Here is a 21,143-nt window from a genome sequence, read left to right on the forward strand (position 1 = left end):
TTACGACCACCAGTGTTACTGTCTCCGGTGTAACAGTCACCGGTGTTAAGGTCACCAGTGTAACAGTCACCGGTGTTAAGGTCACCAGTGTTACTGTCTCTGGTGTTAAAGTCGCCAGTGTTACAGTCACCAGTGTTACTGTCACCAGTGTAACAGTCATTGGTGTTACTGTCATCTATATTACCAGTGTTACTGTGTCTGGTGTTATTGTTTGCAGTGTTTCAGTCACCGGTGTAACTCTCCGGTGTTACGACCACCAGTGTTACTGTCTCTGGTGTAACAGTCACTGGTGTTAAGGTCACCAGTGTTACTGTCACCGGTATTACAGTATCTGGTGTTACATTCACCAGTGTTACTGTCTCCAGTGTTACTGTTTCCGATTTTACAGTCATCGGTGTTAAGGTCACCAGTGTTACTGTCAGGTGTTACAGTCACCAATGTTACAGTCTCTGGTGTTACATTCACCAGTGTTACTGTCTCTGGTGTTTTTGTATCCGCTTTTACTGTTTACAGTTTTACATTCACCGATGTTATGGTCTTTGGTGTTACGACCACCAGTGTTATTGTCTCTGGTGTTACTGTGTCTGGTGTTATTGTCTCTGGTGTTACAGTCATCAGTGTTACAGTTTACGGTGTTACTGTCACCAATGTTACTGTCTGGTGTTATGGTCTTTAGTGTTACAGACACCAGTGTTACAGTCTCTGGTGTCACAGTCACTGGTGTTACTGTCACTGTTGTAACTCTTCCCAGTGTTAAAGTTTCTTGTACACACAATACTACATATAGAAATGCATATAAAAAGTAAAAAAAAATGTAATTTATGTATATTCACCAATATTAGCCATATAAGCCAATACAATAAGACATTTTCCCATTCCAAAAGTGGACATTTCTGCTGAATGACCCATCTGCTCTAGTGTTGGTGTATTATAAATCTAAATCAATTTAAATGATGATGAGAATGATCACATCAAATAAGGACACAAGCCACCAAAGCTCTTTTCATGTTCCGGACATTTGTAAAATGTCTTTATTATCATTATTATTATTATAATTATAATATCATAACACATAACATCAATGTTAGAGTTCTATTACTAGTAGTTTCCCTAGTATTAAATTATACAACATTGCTTGTGTTTTTGGCATTCAGGTGGAACTTGAACCTTGGAGGAAAAAAAAAAAAACAGAACAAAGAGGCGACGAAGTGAATAATAATAATAATAATAAAAACACCTGGAGTCTTTCCCTTTTACATCCTGTGTAGCAACAGAGCTGAATGTTAGCAGCAATTAGAAATAAATAGTCGTTTACACTGTTCACCCAATGAGTAAAACTCCCATTCTCTCTGTCTCAGACTTTAGAGAGTGGGGTTTAAAGTGGTAAATAAAGCGATCAGATTATCAGAAAATTATCAGACGATATCTGATCTAGGTTTGGCAATAATGCTTCGTTTCTGACCAAATTCCAAACGAATGATTTGGCGGGAATGTTGGTTTAATACTTACATGCACTGAAATCTGATCTCGCTCTTGGACGTCAGGTTTTGGTTTGGAGTCGGACACATTCAGGAATTGAATGCATTTGCGTTCACATGCACTTCATAATCTGATTACTGCAGATCATCAGAGTTTGTCAGTAATCTGATTAATGCATTTACATAAACTTGAGTAAACAGATAATGGGAAAACACGAGTTTACACAAGTTGGTGAATAAGTAATTGGATTTTTACTTTTTGTTTTAATGCATGTAGCAATGCAAAATCTGATTACTGAGCTAAAATCCAATCCAATCATTCCTTAATTCCTTATTAATTTTTGTATTAGATTTTTGGACAATACTGCTATTTAGAAAGTCGAAATATTCTGTTCACTTATGCATGCAGAACAGTGGTCTGATTAACACATTTATATGTACTCAAGTAATCAGATAGAGGAAATAATCTAGTTTATATGAGTTTATATGAGTCAGGCAGTAATTGTAATAGCTACATTATTTCAGCTAGTACTGCTACCACAGTCTGTTTTCACTTTTTTCAGACATAGTTAAAAGTATAAATCTGATCATTGAACAAAAATCCAATCCAATACATTTTTAGCTATTTTATTTGTAATCTGATTTCTAGACTATCCTCCTATCTAGAATATCTGAATATGTTTGTCAGTAGTCCAATTATAACAGTTACATGAACTAGAGTAATCAGATGATGGATAAAAAAATAATTGGAATTAAATTTTTTACTTTTTTTATACACATGCATGCAGGTCAGTGGTCTGATTAACGCATTTACATGTATTTCAATAATAAGGTAAAGGGAATTCTTAGTAAGTTATTTCAGCTAATAATGCTACAATCTGTTTTCATTTATGGAGACATAGTAAAGAGTATATACACAGTAAAAAATCTGATTACTGAGTTAAAATCCAATCTAACCCTTCCTCAATCTGAATTTGGGACTATCCTCCCAGTAAATCGGAAAATGCTGTTTACATAAATTATATAAACAGCAAGTTTGTAAGTAGTCCAATGAACACGTTTAAAAAACTCTGAATTGAGTTTACATAAGTAGGTGAAGAAGTATTTGGATGTAATTTTTTTTTACTTTTTTCAGTCAGTGATCTGATTAACTCATTTACATGTATTTGAGTAATCAGATAGAGGGAATTATTCATACGTTTTTTCAGCTAATAATGCTTTCACAATCTGTTTTCACTTACTCGCAGACATATTTACAAGTATAAATCCGATTACTGAATTAAAATCCAATCTAATCCTCTTTTTAACCGATTTTTAAATCAGATTTCTAGACTTTACGCCTAATTTATTTAATAAATCAGAGTATGGTGTTTACATGACTACTCAGATAACCAGATAACTGCAGAAATCTGATTCTAATCAGATTATTATGAAGTGCTTGTAAACGCACTCTGGCCCTGTTAACGGTGCCCGCTGCAGAGAGATGGCGAGTGTGTCTCTCGTTGCCTAGCTACCCATTTGCTCTTCTGAGGGGTGATGGAATGATGAACACATCACACACGGTACATCGAGTCACAACACGCGGGGAGGGTGGTGACAGGTTGGCGTATGTGTGTGTGTGAGAGTGTGTGTGTGTGTGTGTGCCCACACTTCAGTCGTTACATGCCCGCCTTGGTTAGTTCAACCACCTTTTTCACAGTCTCCCATTTCCACCAATGAGATTAGTGCACACAAACCAGTTTAATCCTTAAAAAACAGAAAAACAAACACTGAACAATGCAAAAGAAGCAAGGAAAAAAATGCATGTTGACCTTCATGGTACAAGTATCTTTTTTTGTTGTTTTGTTCTTAATAATTTAATATTTTTTTGTTTTGTTTTGATGGTAGACACACATTATAGAACTCTGTCGAGGATGGATGTGTCGCATGTGTGTGTGTATGTGTGTGTATTTGTGTGTGTGTGAAAAGAACAGGGGAGGGATTTGATCCAGGCTGCTTCCCTGAGTTTAATCTGAATTCAAACTCAATGTAAACTGGAACAAAGGCCCCTGTTTACACCTGGCCACTTCATGCGTCTTGGATATTAGGATTTTTTTTTTTTTTATCTAGATTGGACCAAGCCAGTGTAAACGCTCCCAAACGGAGACAAATCCGATTCCTTAAACCACTTCAGAAGGTGATCTGAGACAGTATCATGTTAAAGCAGTGTAAACACATCCCTCCAACTACAACTAAAGCACCAATAATAATTGCCACACAATGAGCCACTTTACATATTCCGTCCCACACAGGAATCAGATTTACTCTACTGACTAAACAATTCCACGTTCACACTACACAATGTTTTCAGTGTTCAGATTATGTGAATAATTGTAATTCGTTAATCGACATTTGTTCTTTCACCAGGAGGAACCCATGCCGAGCCTTCATGCTCTTCCAACTTATTTAATTTAAAATCCAGTCCAGATACAAGTCACATAAAGTAACCAGGTGTAAACTTAGGAAACAAATTCTTCCAAGATCTTATTTCAGCTCAAATCAATCCAGATTCACAATGTGGTAGAAATGTAAAAACTATTTTTTAATCTGAATTCAAACTCAATGTAAACTGGAACAAAGGCCCCTGTTTACACCCGGTCACTTCATGCGTCTTGAATATAAGGATTTTTGTTATCTGGATTGGACCAAGCCAGTGTAAACGCTCCAAAATGGAGACAAATCTGATCCCTTAAACCACTTCAGAAGATGATCTGAATCAGTCTGTTAAAGCAGTGTAAACACATCCCTCACATCCCTATTCGACAACCAAAATCCCTCCCACAACAACTGAAGCACCAATAATAATTGCCACACAATGAGCCAATTTGCATATTCTGTCCCACACAGCTTACTTGACTTAATCAGTTTATGTTCACACTGCACAACATTCAGATTGGTCAGTTATTTTTGAATAATCGTGAATCGCTTCAGAGACATGAGGCCTTTCAACAGGAGGAACCCACACAGCCAATAAGTGAGCACTGAGCATGTACAGTGTGAACACGGCCCAATCAGTGAACAATCCAGTCCAGATACCAGTAAAATGAAGTGATCAGGTGTAAACTTAGGGAACTAATTCTTCCAAGAACGTATTTCAGCTCAAAACAATCCAGATTCACAATGTTTCAGAAATGTAAAAACTACTTTTCAATCTGAATTCTAAAATCTAGCAATGTAAACAGTACTTGTTTTGTTTGTTTGTGTGAAACGTGAATTGTTTCATTTGACGTGTTTGGTCCATAGTGAAAATGAGCTGCACTGTGTGATCAGTGTGAACAATGTGAGCTGCATCCAGACTTGATCTGAATTCAGAGAATAGGTGTGAACAGACAAAACAGAGGAAGAGTCAGTAAAAGGTGAAGACAAGGACGGAGTTATGGTTCTAAATACCTTTTTAATATCTCATGTCATGTCAGAGTTCACAGATTGCATTTCATATTGTGTTCTGAAAAGGTTTCCTTCAAACGTAGAGGAATTCGTCTCGGTCTGAACAGAGCGAGAGGCCGGATTCGGAGACAAGTTCTAGCACCCATTTGATTCGACAGTTTTTTTGTTTGTTTTAATTTCATTGTTTTTGAACAAACAAATCAATTCCAAACAGCTAAGTAGCTTATGAACAATTAGTGTTGGCAAAATGCTGAGCCTAACCTGCGCTCTTATAGTCCTAGTTGTTGTGTGGAATTGTGGGAACTGCTCAAATGCTACAAGTCAGTATATATACACATACACACACAAGTGCATCTATAAAAAAATAAAATAAATAAAAAAGTAATATCATTGAAAAGTTGATTTATTTCAGTTATTCGGTTCAAAATGTGAAACTCATATTATATAGATGTATTAAACACACATAGTGGTCTATTTTAAGCGTTTATTTCTTTTATTGTTGATTATGGATTACAGCCAATGAAAACACAAAAATCAGTGTTTCAGAAAATTAGAACATTATATAAGATCAATTGGTACTTTTGGCAGTGTGGGCAGTGTGCCAAATCCTGCTGGAAAATGAAATCTGCATCTCCATAATAGTTGTCAATAGCAGAGGGAACAAAACAAAACTGCACTGATTTTAGACTTGATAATAAAACACAGTGGATCAACACCAGCAGATGACATGGATGGTTTTATGGAGAGACATGTCTGTCATCTGCTGGTGTTGATCCACTGTGTTTTATTATCAAGTCTAAAGTCAGTGCAGTTTTCTTTTCCCACAAAATCTTACAGCACTTCATGCTTCTTCCCTCTGCTACTGACAACTTTTAAGGAGATGCGGATTTCATTTTCCAGCAGGACTTGGCACACTACCCACAGTGCTACTTATATAATATTCAAATTTTCTGATTAGACACTGATTTTTGGGTTTTCATCGGCAGTAAGCCATAAATCATCAACAATAAAAATAAATAAACACTTAAAATAGATCACTCTGTGTGTAATACATCTATATAATATATGAGTTTCACATTTTGAACCGAATTACTGAAATAAAGTAACTTTTGAATGATATTCTAATGTTTTAAGATGCACTAGTATGGTGTGTATATATATATATATATATATATATATATATATATATATATATATATATATATATATATATATATATATATGAGAGCGGTAAAGGTACGAAGGGTTAAAAAAGAGGTAATAGGTACTATCAGCACATGCAGGTCTGAACGGGCACGAACTGGAGGAGTGAACTGAATACTTGGCAGTGAGAACAGCTCCTGGTTTTGAGGTATATATTTAAAACGCGGCTCGTTTTTCTGTTTCTTTTCTCTCTCGCCCACTCAGAGCCTGTCTGACTGGATCAGAGCAGCTCATGCATTAAAATGGGGGACAGCAGGTACTCTACAATGGCCACCTCATTAACTGAACTGTTCAGTACTCCCGGTGGCCGTGGGTGGGTAGAAGATGCTCTTAAAGAGATAGTTCAACATTGTGAACGGTTCTGAAAAATTAAGTTTTTTTGTTTGTTTGTTTGTTTTTTAATGCGTCCAAAGTCGTGACTTGTTTATTGTTGTGAATGTTTTTTATTCATCTACTAAATAAAATTAATAAAATAAAATAGAGAGACTAAAATGACAAAAGAAGATGGAAGATCCCGATGTTTATGAATGAACTGAGCTTATTCTGACTCCGTTCACACCTGGCATGCGTCCATGAATGATCAGATCATAAAGTCGTAAAGAGGCAAAAACACAGTGTATATCGTAAAATCTAATTCAGAGGGGATCAGAGACTCTCACGTCCACATTATTATTATTATATTATTACTTTTATTTTTTTAGTGTGACTACACAGGCAAGTGTCAAAGCCACACCCACTTTATTAACCACAATACCATATAATCCAATAGGTCTGTCACAATAACCACTTTTTGGACAATATATAGTTTGTTTTTTTGTATAACTGTGAAATGAATTCATATTATTGTCATTTTATATTGTAAGGCACTTGGCTGACTTACAAGGTAATTCTTATTACAAATAAGAGCCAATATAGTGTTAGGTTAGGAGTCCAGCCCAAGGACTCTTATTGGTCCAGTGACCCAGACCAGGAATTGAACCCCAGTATCCCACATGGTGGTTATCCACTACACCACACCAAAATTTAAAAAAAGACCAATTTAAATAAAATGAAACAAATAAAACAATAAAACAATAGAAACCATAATGCATTCACACATTACTTTTAATGAGCAATGAAGTTTAATTATTTAAAAAAAATATTCACACAACGGAACTGGAATGTAAACATGTTAAAATATCCTACAAACACAAAAACAAAAAATAATAATAAAAAATAAGAAATCAAAAAATGAAACTGCTGTTGACGTACTGGCTCCTTCACATTAATGGGCTTTCTTCACTACTAAGTACTAATATGAGTACACATAACGGGTAGCTAATATATCATGCATATATATATATATATAGAGAGAGAGACTACCATATTTTACGCACTATAAGGAACATTTAAAATTCATACAAAAGGCGCAATTTATAGATTTTAAATTAGTCAGGTATTAAGGAGCAGTAAAGCTGCTTCGCTGAAGTACACAGTTATTAGCATTATCCGCTAACAGCGCTAAGCTAAGCTAAGCTAGCTCTTTGGCCGTTCAGAGGAGAGTATTAATCAGTCTGTAGCCTTCTGCTTAGCCCAGCTAGCACTGCTGGAGCAGCATTAGCATTACCGCTAGCGGTTAGCCGCTAATGCTAATGCTTCACCCAAATAAATCTGGGTAGACTAACATCCAGCACTCGTTTTTGACTTGCCTGACTTATCTGAATTTTTTATTTTAAGAATTAAAGTCGTATAAATGCGCCTTATAACCCGGTGCGATTTATAGTGCGAAAAATATGGTATAAATAGCTCAAATTGGAAATGATGTGTCCCCATATGTTGTAAAACCTTAAGGTTTGATTAGTAGTAATTATTGTGACAGGCCTACCGTCCACCGTCTGTGCGGGTTAGGAAAGCAGGCTGCAATAAAACAAACCAAACTAATGGATAAAAAAAGACTTATAGGGAAATTTAAAGTCTCATCTTAGCTCATTTGGGCTGAGGATTTGATTGCATACAGATTGAAACAGAGCTGGAACAATGTGAGAAATCTGATCACAGTCTCTCTCAGGACTTTAAAACACCAGGTATAAGAATATCAATGTGTTTCAATTAAAGCAATCGATCACTTAAAGGTCATATCAGATCAGATTATATCACCCAGGACGCATGTGTTATAATATGCCAGGCGTGAGCAGAGAGTCTCTCTCTGTGAAAAAGGTTGTGGTTGTGCAGCTTAAACCCGTTTCTACCCAAATCCTAATGTTAAAAATAATAATCATCATAATAAAAATGATAAAACTACCCACTAAAAGATCCATAAACCAGTAAACCTCAGTAAACACCTTGTCTGAAGTGGCAGAGCGGCGGGTCGTTGTGCTTGTGAGATAAGGAGGAGTTTTATTAAATACAGACAAAAACCACTTAAGTTAAAAACACGGTGAGCAAATCCATGCTCTGCACAGTGAAGTAGTTGCTGCGAGTCCGTTGTAACAGTAAAACAGTGAGGGAATAATTAATAATATGTACAGCTTTTCCAGTCTCTGATTTCGTGTGTTAATGCTGATGTCTGCTGTGTGTGGTGTTTTTATTTCTTCTTTTTCCTGTGTGTTTCTGAGAGCGATGTTAACTCTTTGCAGTGCTATTCAGAGTACTATTTGCTTGGGTGTGTTTTGTGTTGTTGGATAAAATCGAGAAGACGACTTTAGAGCGCTTCGAGTTCTCGCCTCATGCTAAACCAGCGATTGATTAACTAATCAATCACTCAAGCGGTCGAACGAGCGAACGCAGGCGTTCACGCACTGCATCCATCTTAAAAAAAAAAAAAAAAATCTAAAATCACTGCAGCACACGCAGCACGTTCGGCAAGCCTTGCAGTCGAGGGGGGGCTGCATTTGTGCTTGAAGGACCAATTCATGCTTCTTCTGGCTTGATGCACAAACTTGCTATGCGCTATATAGAGGTTATATATATATATATATATATATATATATATATATATATATATATATATGCATGTTTAGGACTGTGCATCTACATGCTTTATGCTCTATATCTATGCTCTATTCTCTATTAATTCAGCCCTGTTTGGATGCATGTGTGATCAGAACGGATGCTTTAATATATTTGTTTGTGTGTATGTGTATGATAAAAAAAAAATAACAAATAAAAATAAAAAACACTCCCATCACTTCGCACCCTGAATGATCTACAGATGATGAACTACAGCAGGAACCACTCAAACGCTCAACCTCACCGCTCAACTGCACTCAGGAAAGTGCATTTAAAAAAAAAAAAAAAAAAGGGGGAGAACTTGGTGGGAATGTACACTGCACAGCTAGCTGTAGGTAGGTAGGCTGTAGTGCGCCACCAAAATAGCAGGAGGAGATAGCCGGAGTGTACACACTTCACCAGGTGCCCCATTTTATTATTTTCTCACGCGCACACACACGACGGCACTATGACCTCCACACATCTGCACAGTCATTGTCAGTGGAACAGCAACGTCAGGGGAGCAGCCTCAGACCAGCATGGGTTTATAACATGGTGGGTTAGTTATGAAGGCGATGACAAAGATGACAACGTGGACGACGACGACAGCGGCAACACGCGGGAGGGGGGTTTATGTCTGTTTGTATTTATATATGAGTGTGTTTCTGTGTGTGTGTGTGTGTGTGTGTGTGTGTGTGTGTGCAGCTGACCACTGTACTGTATTATTATTATTGTTGTTGTTATGTGCCTGTATGTACATGTACTCTGTGTGTGTACGTATGTCAGTGTGTGTGTGTGTATGTCAGTGTGTGTATGTGTGTGTAGTGGCTGTTTTTCCGTCAGCTCACTCAGTCAACAGTTTAATTTCCTTCGCGAGGAGGGAGTTGATGTTGTAGGCAGGATCAGCAGCGCCGGGGTTGTGGCCAATTTCGGTAAGCTCCGCCTCGCTCTCGCTGGAGGTCGAGCTCGTGCTCATGGTGCTGACTCCGTCAGGAATGGCACAGGTAGCGACGGGCGGGCACGCCTCCGGAGGGATGCACACTTCAGTAGGGATGCAGACCTCGGTGGGGATGCACACCTCGGGCTCGCTGCTGGTCTCGCTGGCGCTGGACACCACCGACAGCAGAGACATCTTCCGGGTGAGGCGGCCGGGGAGGAGCGACAGGGCGTAGTCGGCCACGATGCCGGCCACGTCCATCCCGCAGGCCTGGTCGAAGGCGATGAAGCCCACGTTGGCGTTGGCCTCGCACACCACGAAGGAGCCGTCGTTCAGCTGCAGCAGGTCGATCCCGCACACGTCCATACCCAGGATGTTGGACACCTGCACGGCGAGCTGCTTGCCCTGCTCGCTCAGGGGGCACAATCTGCCCACACCACCTGGAGGGAGAGAAAAAAAAAAAAAAAAGTGAGAGTGAGAGAGAGTTGATGAAAGTTAAAAGTACAATACTGTGCATTTTTATTTAGCTTAACATATTTTTCGTACTGTAGTGACAAGCTCAGACTACACGACTACATTTTGATCCCTCACGATGTTCTCTCTGACCAATCATCGTCAGCGTTCTTGCGCGAGTTCGTAGGGCAGAGGACCTACAGGCGGAGGAGGATAGAATCTGGGTAAAAATCGGGCTAAAATCATGTAGTTTGATTCGGGCATAAGGTGCAATGAATTATAAGGAGCATTTTAAGAGACACTATAAGGAACTTACAACTAATTCAGCAGGTGAGGGGGTACCGAATTAAGTTAAGCTAAGCTAAGTAAACAAAACTTTAATAAATAATAATGGAAAAAAAACTCTTTTTAAAGTTAAACGAGTGCTGGATTTTAATCTACACAGATTTCTCTCCTGAAAACTGTTTATTTGGGTGAGTAAAGTGCTTCCCTTTATTTACAGTAATGTTAGATTCCCAAATTTCTCTAGCACTAAGGCTGGAGCATTAGCAGCTAACCGCTAGAGGGCTACACAGAGGAGTCCTGAGTGCTCCGGTAAGCCAGGGTGATATTAGCTAGCGCTTCGTCCCTTGTAGCTTGTTTTAACACGGTAAACGCACAGCCTACAGTCCGATATACTCACCTCTGAACTATGAGCTAGCATGGTTAGCGGCTAATGCAAATGCTGCTCCAGGCTACAGGCCGATAACACTCGCCTCTGAACAGTGAAATAGCGAAAAAGTTTAGTGAACTAAACGTAAACTCCTGTATAACTGTCTTTATATAGCTTTCCTTCTCCTTACAACCTGACTGGTAGAATTCATACATAAGGCACACCATCAATTTTTGGGAAAATTAAAGGATTAAATGTGCCTTACAGTGCAAAAAATACGGTAGCTTATTGTGTAGCAAAGCAATAATATATATATATATATATAGTCGTATTATCCCTCCCCCCACGAGCCCTGATCATACCGAGGGAGCAGTTGCTCTGCATGCGTCCGTCCGTGGAGCAGCGCTGCATGGACCCGATGACCCTGCCGCCCACCAGCACCACGCGCACATCCCGCCCATGGCTCTCCTTCACGTACTCCTGGAACAGGTACGGAGCCTCATGCCGGATCAGGTGACACAGGTCGGACAGGTGGTGCTTGTCCCGCGCCAGGAACACCGCCTTACCTGCACAGGTAACGAGACATTCAGAGATTGCGCTCATTCTCAGGTACTTAAAGCTGTAAAAAATGTAGAATGTAATGTAGAAAAACTGCCTTGCCTGTACAAACCTTGCTGAATTCCAGGTTTTAGAGAGTAAAACACATGCTTCGGCTTTGGGCCAAAATACTAATTTCAGCCGTTACTCAGCTGTATATCCCCCAACACTAGTGATGCCTCAAAACAAGGAGGTTGCAGACTATTGCATGCCTCCTCCGACACATGTAAAAACAGACTTTGTCTCTTTTTGAACTGCTGCTGATGCTGTAGCATTGCCGAGTAGCATCACAGCGCTAACGCTGGGAGGAAAGCGCAGCGATACGGTTCTGATACATCAGCTCACAGACGCAGCCTTGTGCTGATCCACATCACCCTAGGAGTGATGAGGGGAAAGAGAGAGCGCCATCTTCTGTACCCACCCAGAGAGAGCAAGGCCAGTTTTGTGCTCTCAGGGCTCTGGCAGCTGATGGCAAGGTGCATAAACAGGATTCAAACCAGCAATTTCCAGAGCATAATTAATGTATTTTGATGCTCTTCATTTAAAGACCATTTTATGGCAGTGATTTAGGAATATTATTTCAGAAACAATGTAAGACTTGATTCATATAAGCCTGTATGTCTTCTACTGAAGTTTTGGCTTTTTTAGGTAGATTTTAGAATTGGGATATAATTATTATTTTTTTAAATCTCAGTATATTCTTAATAATTAGAAGTTTATAGGTATGACTGCAATAAAATGGGTCTTAAAATTACTATCATTCTATGAATGCAATAAATCCTATCCCACTAATGCAATTATGTTCAGTACAATATATCGTCCAAACAATTCAATAAAAAAACAAAAACAGTCACTGTGACTATTTAAGCCATGACCCTTGTGCTGAGATGAGCCAGCAAAGTTTTGTTGTTGGGTGCATTTTTACACATCAAGGCAAAGTGTGTGTGTGTGTGTGTGTGTGTGTAAATGAGTGTGAGTGAGGAATTTGGCCTGAAGCAGGTTTTGACCTCCAACACTGTGGAATTCCTCAATGTGTTTACGAGCTACAGGCATCTTCTTACGAAAGTTTGGCCGTCTGCACTTTCTACTAACGAGTCTACTAACATTCTCCCAGAGCAGCACTGAAAACTACCAAGATAACATAGAACACACAGAGGAAACATAAGTCAGGGCCTTTTAAGGAGTATTAGGGTTCATTTTTATATAGGATTGTATTTATAAAAAAAATTTGCATCCCTAGTTTAAAATGCAATTTTCAAAATGTCATTAGAGACATTGTACATCTTCATGTACAGAAGCTGTCAAATGCAATTTCAGTAGAAAAAATAAAAAAATAAAAAGATTACGTGGCATTGATATATTCTGAACTTTTCCTGGACTATATAAGTATAAGAATATAAGAATATTTTTGCACTATGTTCAGTATAGTAAGGAAAGGGAGCGGCCTACTGTTCTTTAAAAAGCTAAATATAGTTTTATAATTTTATCAGTGCTGATGATTTTGACTCCCTTGAAAATAAATGGGAAAAGAAAAAAAAAAAAACTACTGATTCACATGTTTTGCACTTTTGCTGGAATATATGAGTGTATGAGAATATAAAATAATATTTTTGCATCATGTTCAGTATAGTAAGGAAAGTTAGCTGCTTACTGTTCTTAAAAATGCTAAATTTATCTATACATTTTATTTTTTATATTGGTTGCATTCCAGTTTTATTGGTGCTGGACGGTTTTGACTGCCTCAAAAATAAATGTGTTAAAAATAATAAGCAAACAGATAAATAAATAAAATAAAAGTACTGATTTACATATTTTGCATTTTTCCTGAAATATAGGGTCATTTATATTCCAGTGTTCAGTATAATAAGGGAAGGGAACTGCTTTTTGTTTGAAAAAAGGTAAATTAATCTACTATTTTTTTATGAAATGAATGCCAGTTTTATTGAAGAAAAAAAAAAATACTGATTTACATATGCTGCTTACTGTTCTTAAAAAAAAAAGCTAAATTAATCTTGTATATTATATGGGTTTATATGGGTTGCCATTTTTATTGGTGTTGAATAGTTTTGACTCACTTAAATAAACGTACCGTATTTTTCGGACTATAAGGCGCACTTAAAAACTTTTAATTTTCACAAAAATTGACAGTGCGTCTTATAATACGGTGCGCCTTTTGTATGGATTTTACTCGTCAGGTTGTAAGGAGCAGTAAACACACACTCCGTGCAGCGTTATAGAGAGTTTCAGTGCTATACAGAGTCCAGAGCCGTGCAGCTCCGAGGCTGGAGCAGCAATAGCATTAGCTAGATGCTAACCGCTAAGCTAGCTAGCTTATTCACTGAGATCAGTATTATCTAAATTTTACTCGTCAGGTTGTAAGGAGCAGTAAACACACACTCCGTGCAGCGTTATACAGAGTTTCAGTGCTATACAGAGTCCAGAGCCGTGCAGCTCCGAGGCTGGAGCAGCAAATAGCATTAGCTAGCTTATTCACTGTTCAGAGATCAGTATTATCTAAATTTTACCCGTCAGGTGTAAGGAGCAGTAAACACACACTCCGTGCAGAGCAGCAATAGCATTAGCTAGATGCTAACCGCTTAGCTAGCTAGCTTTTTCACTGTTCAGAGATCAGTATTATCTAAATTTTACCCGTCAGGTGTAAGGAGAAGTAAACACACACTCCGTGCAGAGCCGTGCCGCTCCGAGGCTGGAGCAGCAATACCGCTTAGCTAGCTAGCTTTTTCACTGTTCAGAGATCAGTATTTTCTAAATTTAGCACTTTTAATACTGCTGGAGCAGTATTATTAGAGTTAGATGCTAATCGCTAAGCGTTCACCGTTCAGAGGTGAGTTATCGGCCTGTAAGTCTGTGCTGCTTTGCCTGGCTAGCATTAGCTAGATGCTAAGCGCTAACTCTCTCAGAGGTGAGTTTTATCAGCCTGTAATCTGCTTGTTTACAGTGTTAAAACAAGCTACGGGGGACGAATCGCTAGCTAATATCTCACTGTCTTACCAGAACACGCAGGATTACTCAGTGTAACGCTGTCGTTTAAGTTTGGGTTAACTTTACTGGTTTAGGGGACTAGCTAGCGTGCTAGCGGATAGCTATGCTAACGCTGGTGCAGCAAGCCTTAGTGGACATCTGGAAATCTAAGCTTACTGTAAATAAACTGAAGCACGTTACTCACCCAAATAAACAGTTTTCAGGAGAGGAATCTGTGTAGATTAATATCAAGCACTCGTTTGACTTTGAAATAGCTAGATTTGTATACTGAGACGCTCCACCGGCAAGCGACCACCCCCCGGTGGGGGAAGGGAAACATGGCGCCACCCCTGTTCACTTTGATATAGGCACCCTTTCTAGTGTCACTTAACGCGCCTTATAATGCGATGCGCCCTATGTATGGAAAAATAGCAGAAAATAGGCGTTCTTTGATAGTGCGTCTTATAATACGGTGCGCCTTATAGTCCGAAAAATACGGTATATAAAAAAGTACATATTTGAAAGCTCTAGATTTCTGCTGTTTTTAGTATTCAGGCAACAATCTACCAAACTGATTTTAAAATCGCCCAGCCCTACTTTTTACTAACGATTCCTCCAAGACATTTAGGAAAACTACAAAGATAACACACACAAACACACACACACACACACACACACTCTAGACTGTGCAGAATGGGTCTAAAGTTAGTGTCTATTCAGCTTTTATCTACAGAGCTTTTTCTGTTAAAGGCCCATTTTGAGAGCCTTTTAACAGCATAACCTGATCAGAGCTGGAGTCTGCCCAGCACCCATCAGTTTTAACACTCTCTGGAGGTAAAAGAATGAGTGTGTTGAGCGTTCTCAGCTGGTTACATTCAGAAACAGCTGATCTTCATTTATCACATCTCTCTCTTTCTCTCTCTCCCTCTCTTTCTTTAGATAGCCACTGCTTTACTGTGATCTGTGCTCAGCCTTTTCCCCCCCAGCAAGTTCTGGGCCTCCTTCCCAGCATGCCCTGCTCTGTTCTTAACTCCTTCATCTGCATGTGGAATGTGAGATGTGCAGCCACTCCTCAGAAGAGGTCAGAGGTTAGATGGGCTGCTCTGTGCTGATCTGAGAACAGAGAGTCTGCCCTGGAGCTGATCCAGATCAGCCGGGGTCTTACCTCTGTGTCCCCGAGCGTTCTTCACCACCACGGGGTAACCCAGCGGCTCGGCCTCGTCGATCATCTTACGAAAGTTGTCGTGACCACCTGGGGAGAGACAGAGAGAGAAAAACACAGATATAAAGATTTACCAAGAGTGTAAAGACTAGATTAAATTCCATTAAGAATGTCTTTATAGTTTTTAGTGGATATTTCATCACAGACATTAGTGCGATAAACAATATTACTGCCATTTTAGAACCATTAAACTCCATATAAATGGTATATTGTTAAAAGAACATCATAACAAAGCAAGTACACCGTTTTAAAGACAAGGAAACTTATAGATCATCAATGATAGAGTATATAATATATATTTCCCCATCTATGTATAATATAGACCATATTACCATTACTGAGTATCATTAAATACAGTCATATGAAAAAGTTTGGGCACCCCTATTAATCTTAATCATTTTTAGTTGTAAATATTTGTGTGTTTGCAACAGCCATTTCAGTTTGATATATCTAATAACTGATGGACACAATGATATTTCAGGATTGAAATGAGGTTTATTGCACTAACAGAAAATGTGCAATATGCATTCAACCAAAAGTTGACCGGTGCAAAAGTATGGGCACCCTTATCATTTTACTGATTTGAATACTCCTAACTACGTTTTACTGACTTACTGACGCACAAAATTGGTTTGGTAACCTCATTGAGCTTTGAACTTCATAGCCAGGTGTATCCAATCATGAGAAAAGGTATTTAAGGTGGCCAATTGCAAGTTGTTCTCCTATTTGAATCTCCTCTGAAGAGTGGCATCATGGGCTCATCAAAACAACTCTCAAATGATCTAAAAACAAAGATTGTTCAACATAGTTGTTCAGGGGAAGAATACAGAGATTTAACCTGTCAGTTTCCACTGTGAGGAACATAGTAATGAAATGGAAGACCACAGGGACAGTTCTTGTTAAGCCCAGAAGTGGCAGGCCAAGAAAAATATCAGAAAGGCAGATGGGAAGGGGTGCCCAAACTTTTTCATATGACTGTAAAATAAGTGGACATGACTCAAATTTCAAATCAAATCAAATTTGACCTATTTACAAAGTCTATAACGCAATTTGCACACGTGTCAGCAATGTGTGTGGCAGTACAGAACGCAGCTCACACCTGCAATTCTATATAATGGCAGTTAAAAAAAAAAAAAAAAAACACAAGATGATTGATGTATAATTTGATGATGAAAGTTAAAAATAAAAAATTGTTAAAAAAAAATAAGAATAGACATTTTTAGCATAGAGTCAGTTACTGTTCTATAACAGTTTCTACTAAATATTGATTTTAATAAATATATATTTTTAAGTATTATTATGAGTAAATAACTGAATATATGTTGTAATGGTATGTACTAAAAACTGTAATATTGTGATATTACTTCAGGCCCATATTGCCCAACCCTAATTTTCACTGTAGTGTAAGTGAGAGATTACTCAGCCATTCTGGAGAGGAACAGGGCGAGCGGTGTGTTAAAGTACAGGCAGCTTTCTGCCAAACAGACCCATGATCCTTCATTCACCACCTCAATGCTGCCATCGCTTCACACTCACGCTCAACACAGGAGCGGATTGTGAGCATGCTGGCGTGCACACACATACATACACACTCAGCCTACAAACAGCTCCGGGATACAGATCAATTGTGCCATTTGTGAATTGTTTTCGTTTTTATTATTTACTGCCAAACTGTAAATCATTCAGTAAGGGTACAAAACAACATTTACAGAACTTGTGATGCTGGTTTCTGTAAAGAGAAAAAAAAAAAAGAAACTGTCTACTATCCAGAAAAGGCTTTGTTTTTTTTTGTTTTTAACAAGATTCTGAAGCATTGCTGTGAGCTGTGCTGTGTTGCTGCGCTACTCACTGAATGGGCTGACCGAAGCACTCTCAAGAGGGGTATCCAATTACTAGTGTACGAATTCAGTGAGTTAAAATCCAAGAGATTTAGGCAAACACTGAGACAAACACCCGCACTTAAGTTTTATTATTATTATATTAACTATATTTTGTTCATTAGCTAATGCTAACGCTGCTGCACCAAGCCTTAGTGCTGGAGAAACTTCACAGAAACCCCTTTATAATGCTGTACTTCAGCATAGTGGCTTTACTGCTCCTTAATACCCGACTGGTAGAATGCATACATAAAAAGCACTATTATAAATCGCACCGTCAGTTTTTTTGGGAAAATTAAAGAGTATTAAAAAGGTCTCATTGAATAGTTTTTTCATTCATTTAAAAAAAGTCTAGTTGCACACTCTAATGGTCTAATGGGAATATTCATACATGCACGCACACACACACACACACACACACACACACACACACACACACACACACACACACACACACAGACACACACACAGACACACACACAGACACACACACAGACACACACACAGACACACACACACAAACACAAACAAACACATACAAACACATACAAACACATACAAACACATACACATACACACACACACACACACACAGAGAGAAACACACACACACACACACACACACACACACACCACCTCTGATTGGCCAACAGCATTGCAGCAAAGAATATGACCTGCCTTCCTCTGCGACGCTGCTCTTCCCATGGCATTGCTGACGTTTCTTTCAGCTAAACTAACGCTACTAAACTCTTACCTCAGAACCTCAGACTTGGTGATTTGGTGCTTGGGCAGTTTCACCACAATAAAGCCCCAGAGTTTGTACGCTCGATCATAAAATCCAACGTGAACGGGGCCCGCTTTGACCGGTGTTCTTTCAAGTTGTGCTACCCTGTCAGACCATGCTTCCCTAGTGCATATTTAAGGTTCCGTAAAAGGCAGAATCAACCGGAGATCCGATTTAAACCTATAGTTACTTACACAATATAGCTAATGCTAACTAGGAGGTGTAAACAGAGCTATAGACAGCGTCGGCTCTGCTGCAGCCAGGTTTTAGCACTGGCCAAGGTGGGCGAGGCCATGTATTTACGGGTTGACAGAGACATGGGTGATTTTCCTGATCGACTCGTTTTTTCTGAGCACTTTCATTTACTATCTACTGCAGACAATGGAGATTGAAGAACAGTTTTATTTGCAGCATCATAAACAACTCAGAGAGACCTATTGTATTTCAAAAAGAACAAGAAAAAGAGGATTGTAATGGAAGGAGATCTCAATTTATAAAAGTATGCATTATGACCGCCAGTTCAAATCCTGTAGCTTGCCATCAGCTGTCGAAGCCCTGAGAGAGCACAATCGGCCTTGCTCTTTCTGGGTGGGTAAAGTAGATGGCGCTCTTTGCCCTACTCGGCAATGCCGTTGGAAAAGAGTTAGAGTCTGACTTATAAAAATAAGTATGCATTGCAAACTAATTCCAGTCCAGATTTCACAAAGCATTCAAGAATTTATGCATGCTGTTACACACTGTTCGAAAAGCAGCGGTTACTGACCCGAAACCCGAACGAATCACTGCTTATAAAACCACAGAATCGTAACCGGCATCGAATCGAGGTTCTAACCAGCCACAAGCTTTATTCTTTTATTCCTTATAGCGAGCGCTTACACAGCATTCGGCTGCCAGGGCAGCAGTGCGTGATGTGGCGCTGCTGCAGATGTGGAGCAGACAGATGTGCGCTGGACTGCGGAGTGGAAAAAGACGAAAGGAAAAAGCGAGTGATTTGTGAGAGACGCCGGGAGGAGAGAGAGAGAGAGAAAAGCGGGAAGAAAACTAATTATAACTTGTGCCTCTTTCTCTCTCTCACTCTCTTTCTGTGTCTGTTCATCTGAGCTGAAGAGAAGAGCAGCTTCACTGCTGTGTAGAATGCAGCATCATGCATTATCGACTGATTGTAATGACCAAACAAGGGCGGGGCCATACGCACCTAGGGCTTTGGGTATTGGCTAGAACTCAGCGATACAATGTGCATCATGATACAGGGGTTATGATTTAACATTTAATGATTCAATTGTTTAAATTCAAATTTGGAAAACATATATGTCGTACTATAAAAAAATATATAATTTATAAAATCTAGGGAAAAATGGACAAAAAAATAAATAAATAAAATTCCATGGCAACTATAATCAACTTATTATAGTAGGCCTATATCTTAAAATTCTAAAAAATATGTGGTTTAATTAATAAAAAGCATGACTTTAAGCAATGCTGACAAACAATCTTCAATAACAATGTCAAATTGTTCATAGTTACATTACATAACTCTGAGTGAATTCCATGCGCTGACGAGCATTTCCATGCTTTTCCAAAAATTTCCTGAGCATTCTTATATTTCCAAAACTTATCCAGGCCTGGAAAATGCTATTTTCAAAGGTTTTTTCATGACTGTAAAAACACTGTAAATTGGGGCTGCCAGTTTGTTGCTTTGTTTGGACAGTGCTGCTCTAATAGCTACTCACTGTATAGGCTGACTGATAACTGGATATCCCTCTTGAGAGTGCTTCTCAAGAGTGCAAAGATACAGCAAGGAAAATACAAATATCAGCGACTTATTGAAAGCCAGTTTGGCTCGGTCAGAGTGTCTGCAGTTGAGTGACCACTCTGTTGTTTCATGTAGTAGTTGAACAAGAAACTGCATCTTCCTGTGAGCCTCACACAGAGCTGCAGTAATCCTTAACATGGCTAAAATTAAGAATTAACTGCTCCGTTTTAGCCAAAATATTGGCGATTGGACGATTAGATTATATTCAGGAGTTAAAGATTACTGCAGCTTTGATACATAGTGATAAAACAAAAAATATATATCTTATTTTGGTTAATTTTCACAAAACGAGTAACTGCGATTTTACATAGACATTTTATCTTCTTAATCGAAAATATCTGAAATCTGAATATCGCTACTCATTTCTGAAGTGTTTATCCGTCTTACCTTGGTTATACTTTCTAAAAATTCTGCTCAGTTCGCTTCAGTTCTGATTTTTTTTTTACAGGTAAACCTAGTTTGAACCACTTCTTTGTCATCTACAGTCTGATTCTTAGTTTTTTTTGTGAAAAAAATCAAAGATTTTTTTAAAGGCCATAATCTCCCATCACTATGGCTAATACAGACTGATGAGCCACTCGCTTCTCTAGATATAGACAGAGAGCGCAGAGACCGCTATGAAGGTCTGTAAAGGCCCAAGCTGCAGAAAGGTTGGTGGGGGATTTTTTATTTTTTTTTCCATGTGGGTTGTGAACACAGCTGGAGTTTCTGGTGGCCTCCTGATCCCTCTGTCTAAGCGTTATACACAATGC

The 21,143-nt window shown here is 38.8% G+C and overlaps 1 protein-coding gene and 1 long non-coding RNA gene across 2 annotated transcripts in view; one reads left to right on the plus strand and one right to left on the minus strand.

Moving 5' to 3' along the window:
• LOC125806157 (uncharacterized) overlaps positions 1 to 21,143 on the plus strand; it is a 437,736-nt gene that overhangs the window by 159,098 nt on the left and 257,495 nt on the right. The window lies entirely within an intron of this gene.
• Positions 999 to 21,143, minus strand: part of rimkla (ribosomal modification protein rimK-like family member A) — a 43,861-nt gene continuing 23,716 nt past the window's right edge. The window contains exons 3-5 of the mRNA XM_022671042.2: positions 15,861 to 15,947; positions 11,479 to 11,682; positions 999 to 10,451 (exon numbers count right to left, since the gene is read on the minus strand). Coding sequence (XP_022526763.1) covers positions 9,919 to 10,451; positions 11,479 to 11,682; positions 15,861 to 15,947 — 824 coding nt within the window. The 3' untranslated portion in view covers positions 999 to 9,918. The remainder of the gene's footprint in view (positions 10,452 to 11,478; positions 11,683 to 15,860; positions 15,948 to 21,143) is intronic.

Source organism: Astyanax mexicanus, chromosome 12 (genome assembly GCF_023375975.1).
Source record: "Astyanax mexicanus isolate ESR-SI-001 chromosome 12, AstMex3_surface, whole genome shotgun sequence".
In the NCBI taxonomy this organism is placed as follows: Eukaryota; Metazoa; Chordata; class Actinopteri; order Characiformes; family Acestrorhamphidae; genus Astyanax; species Astyanax mexicanus.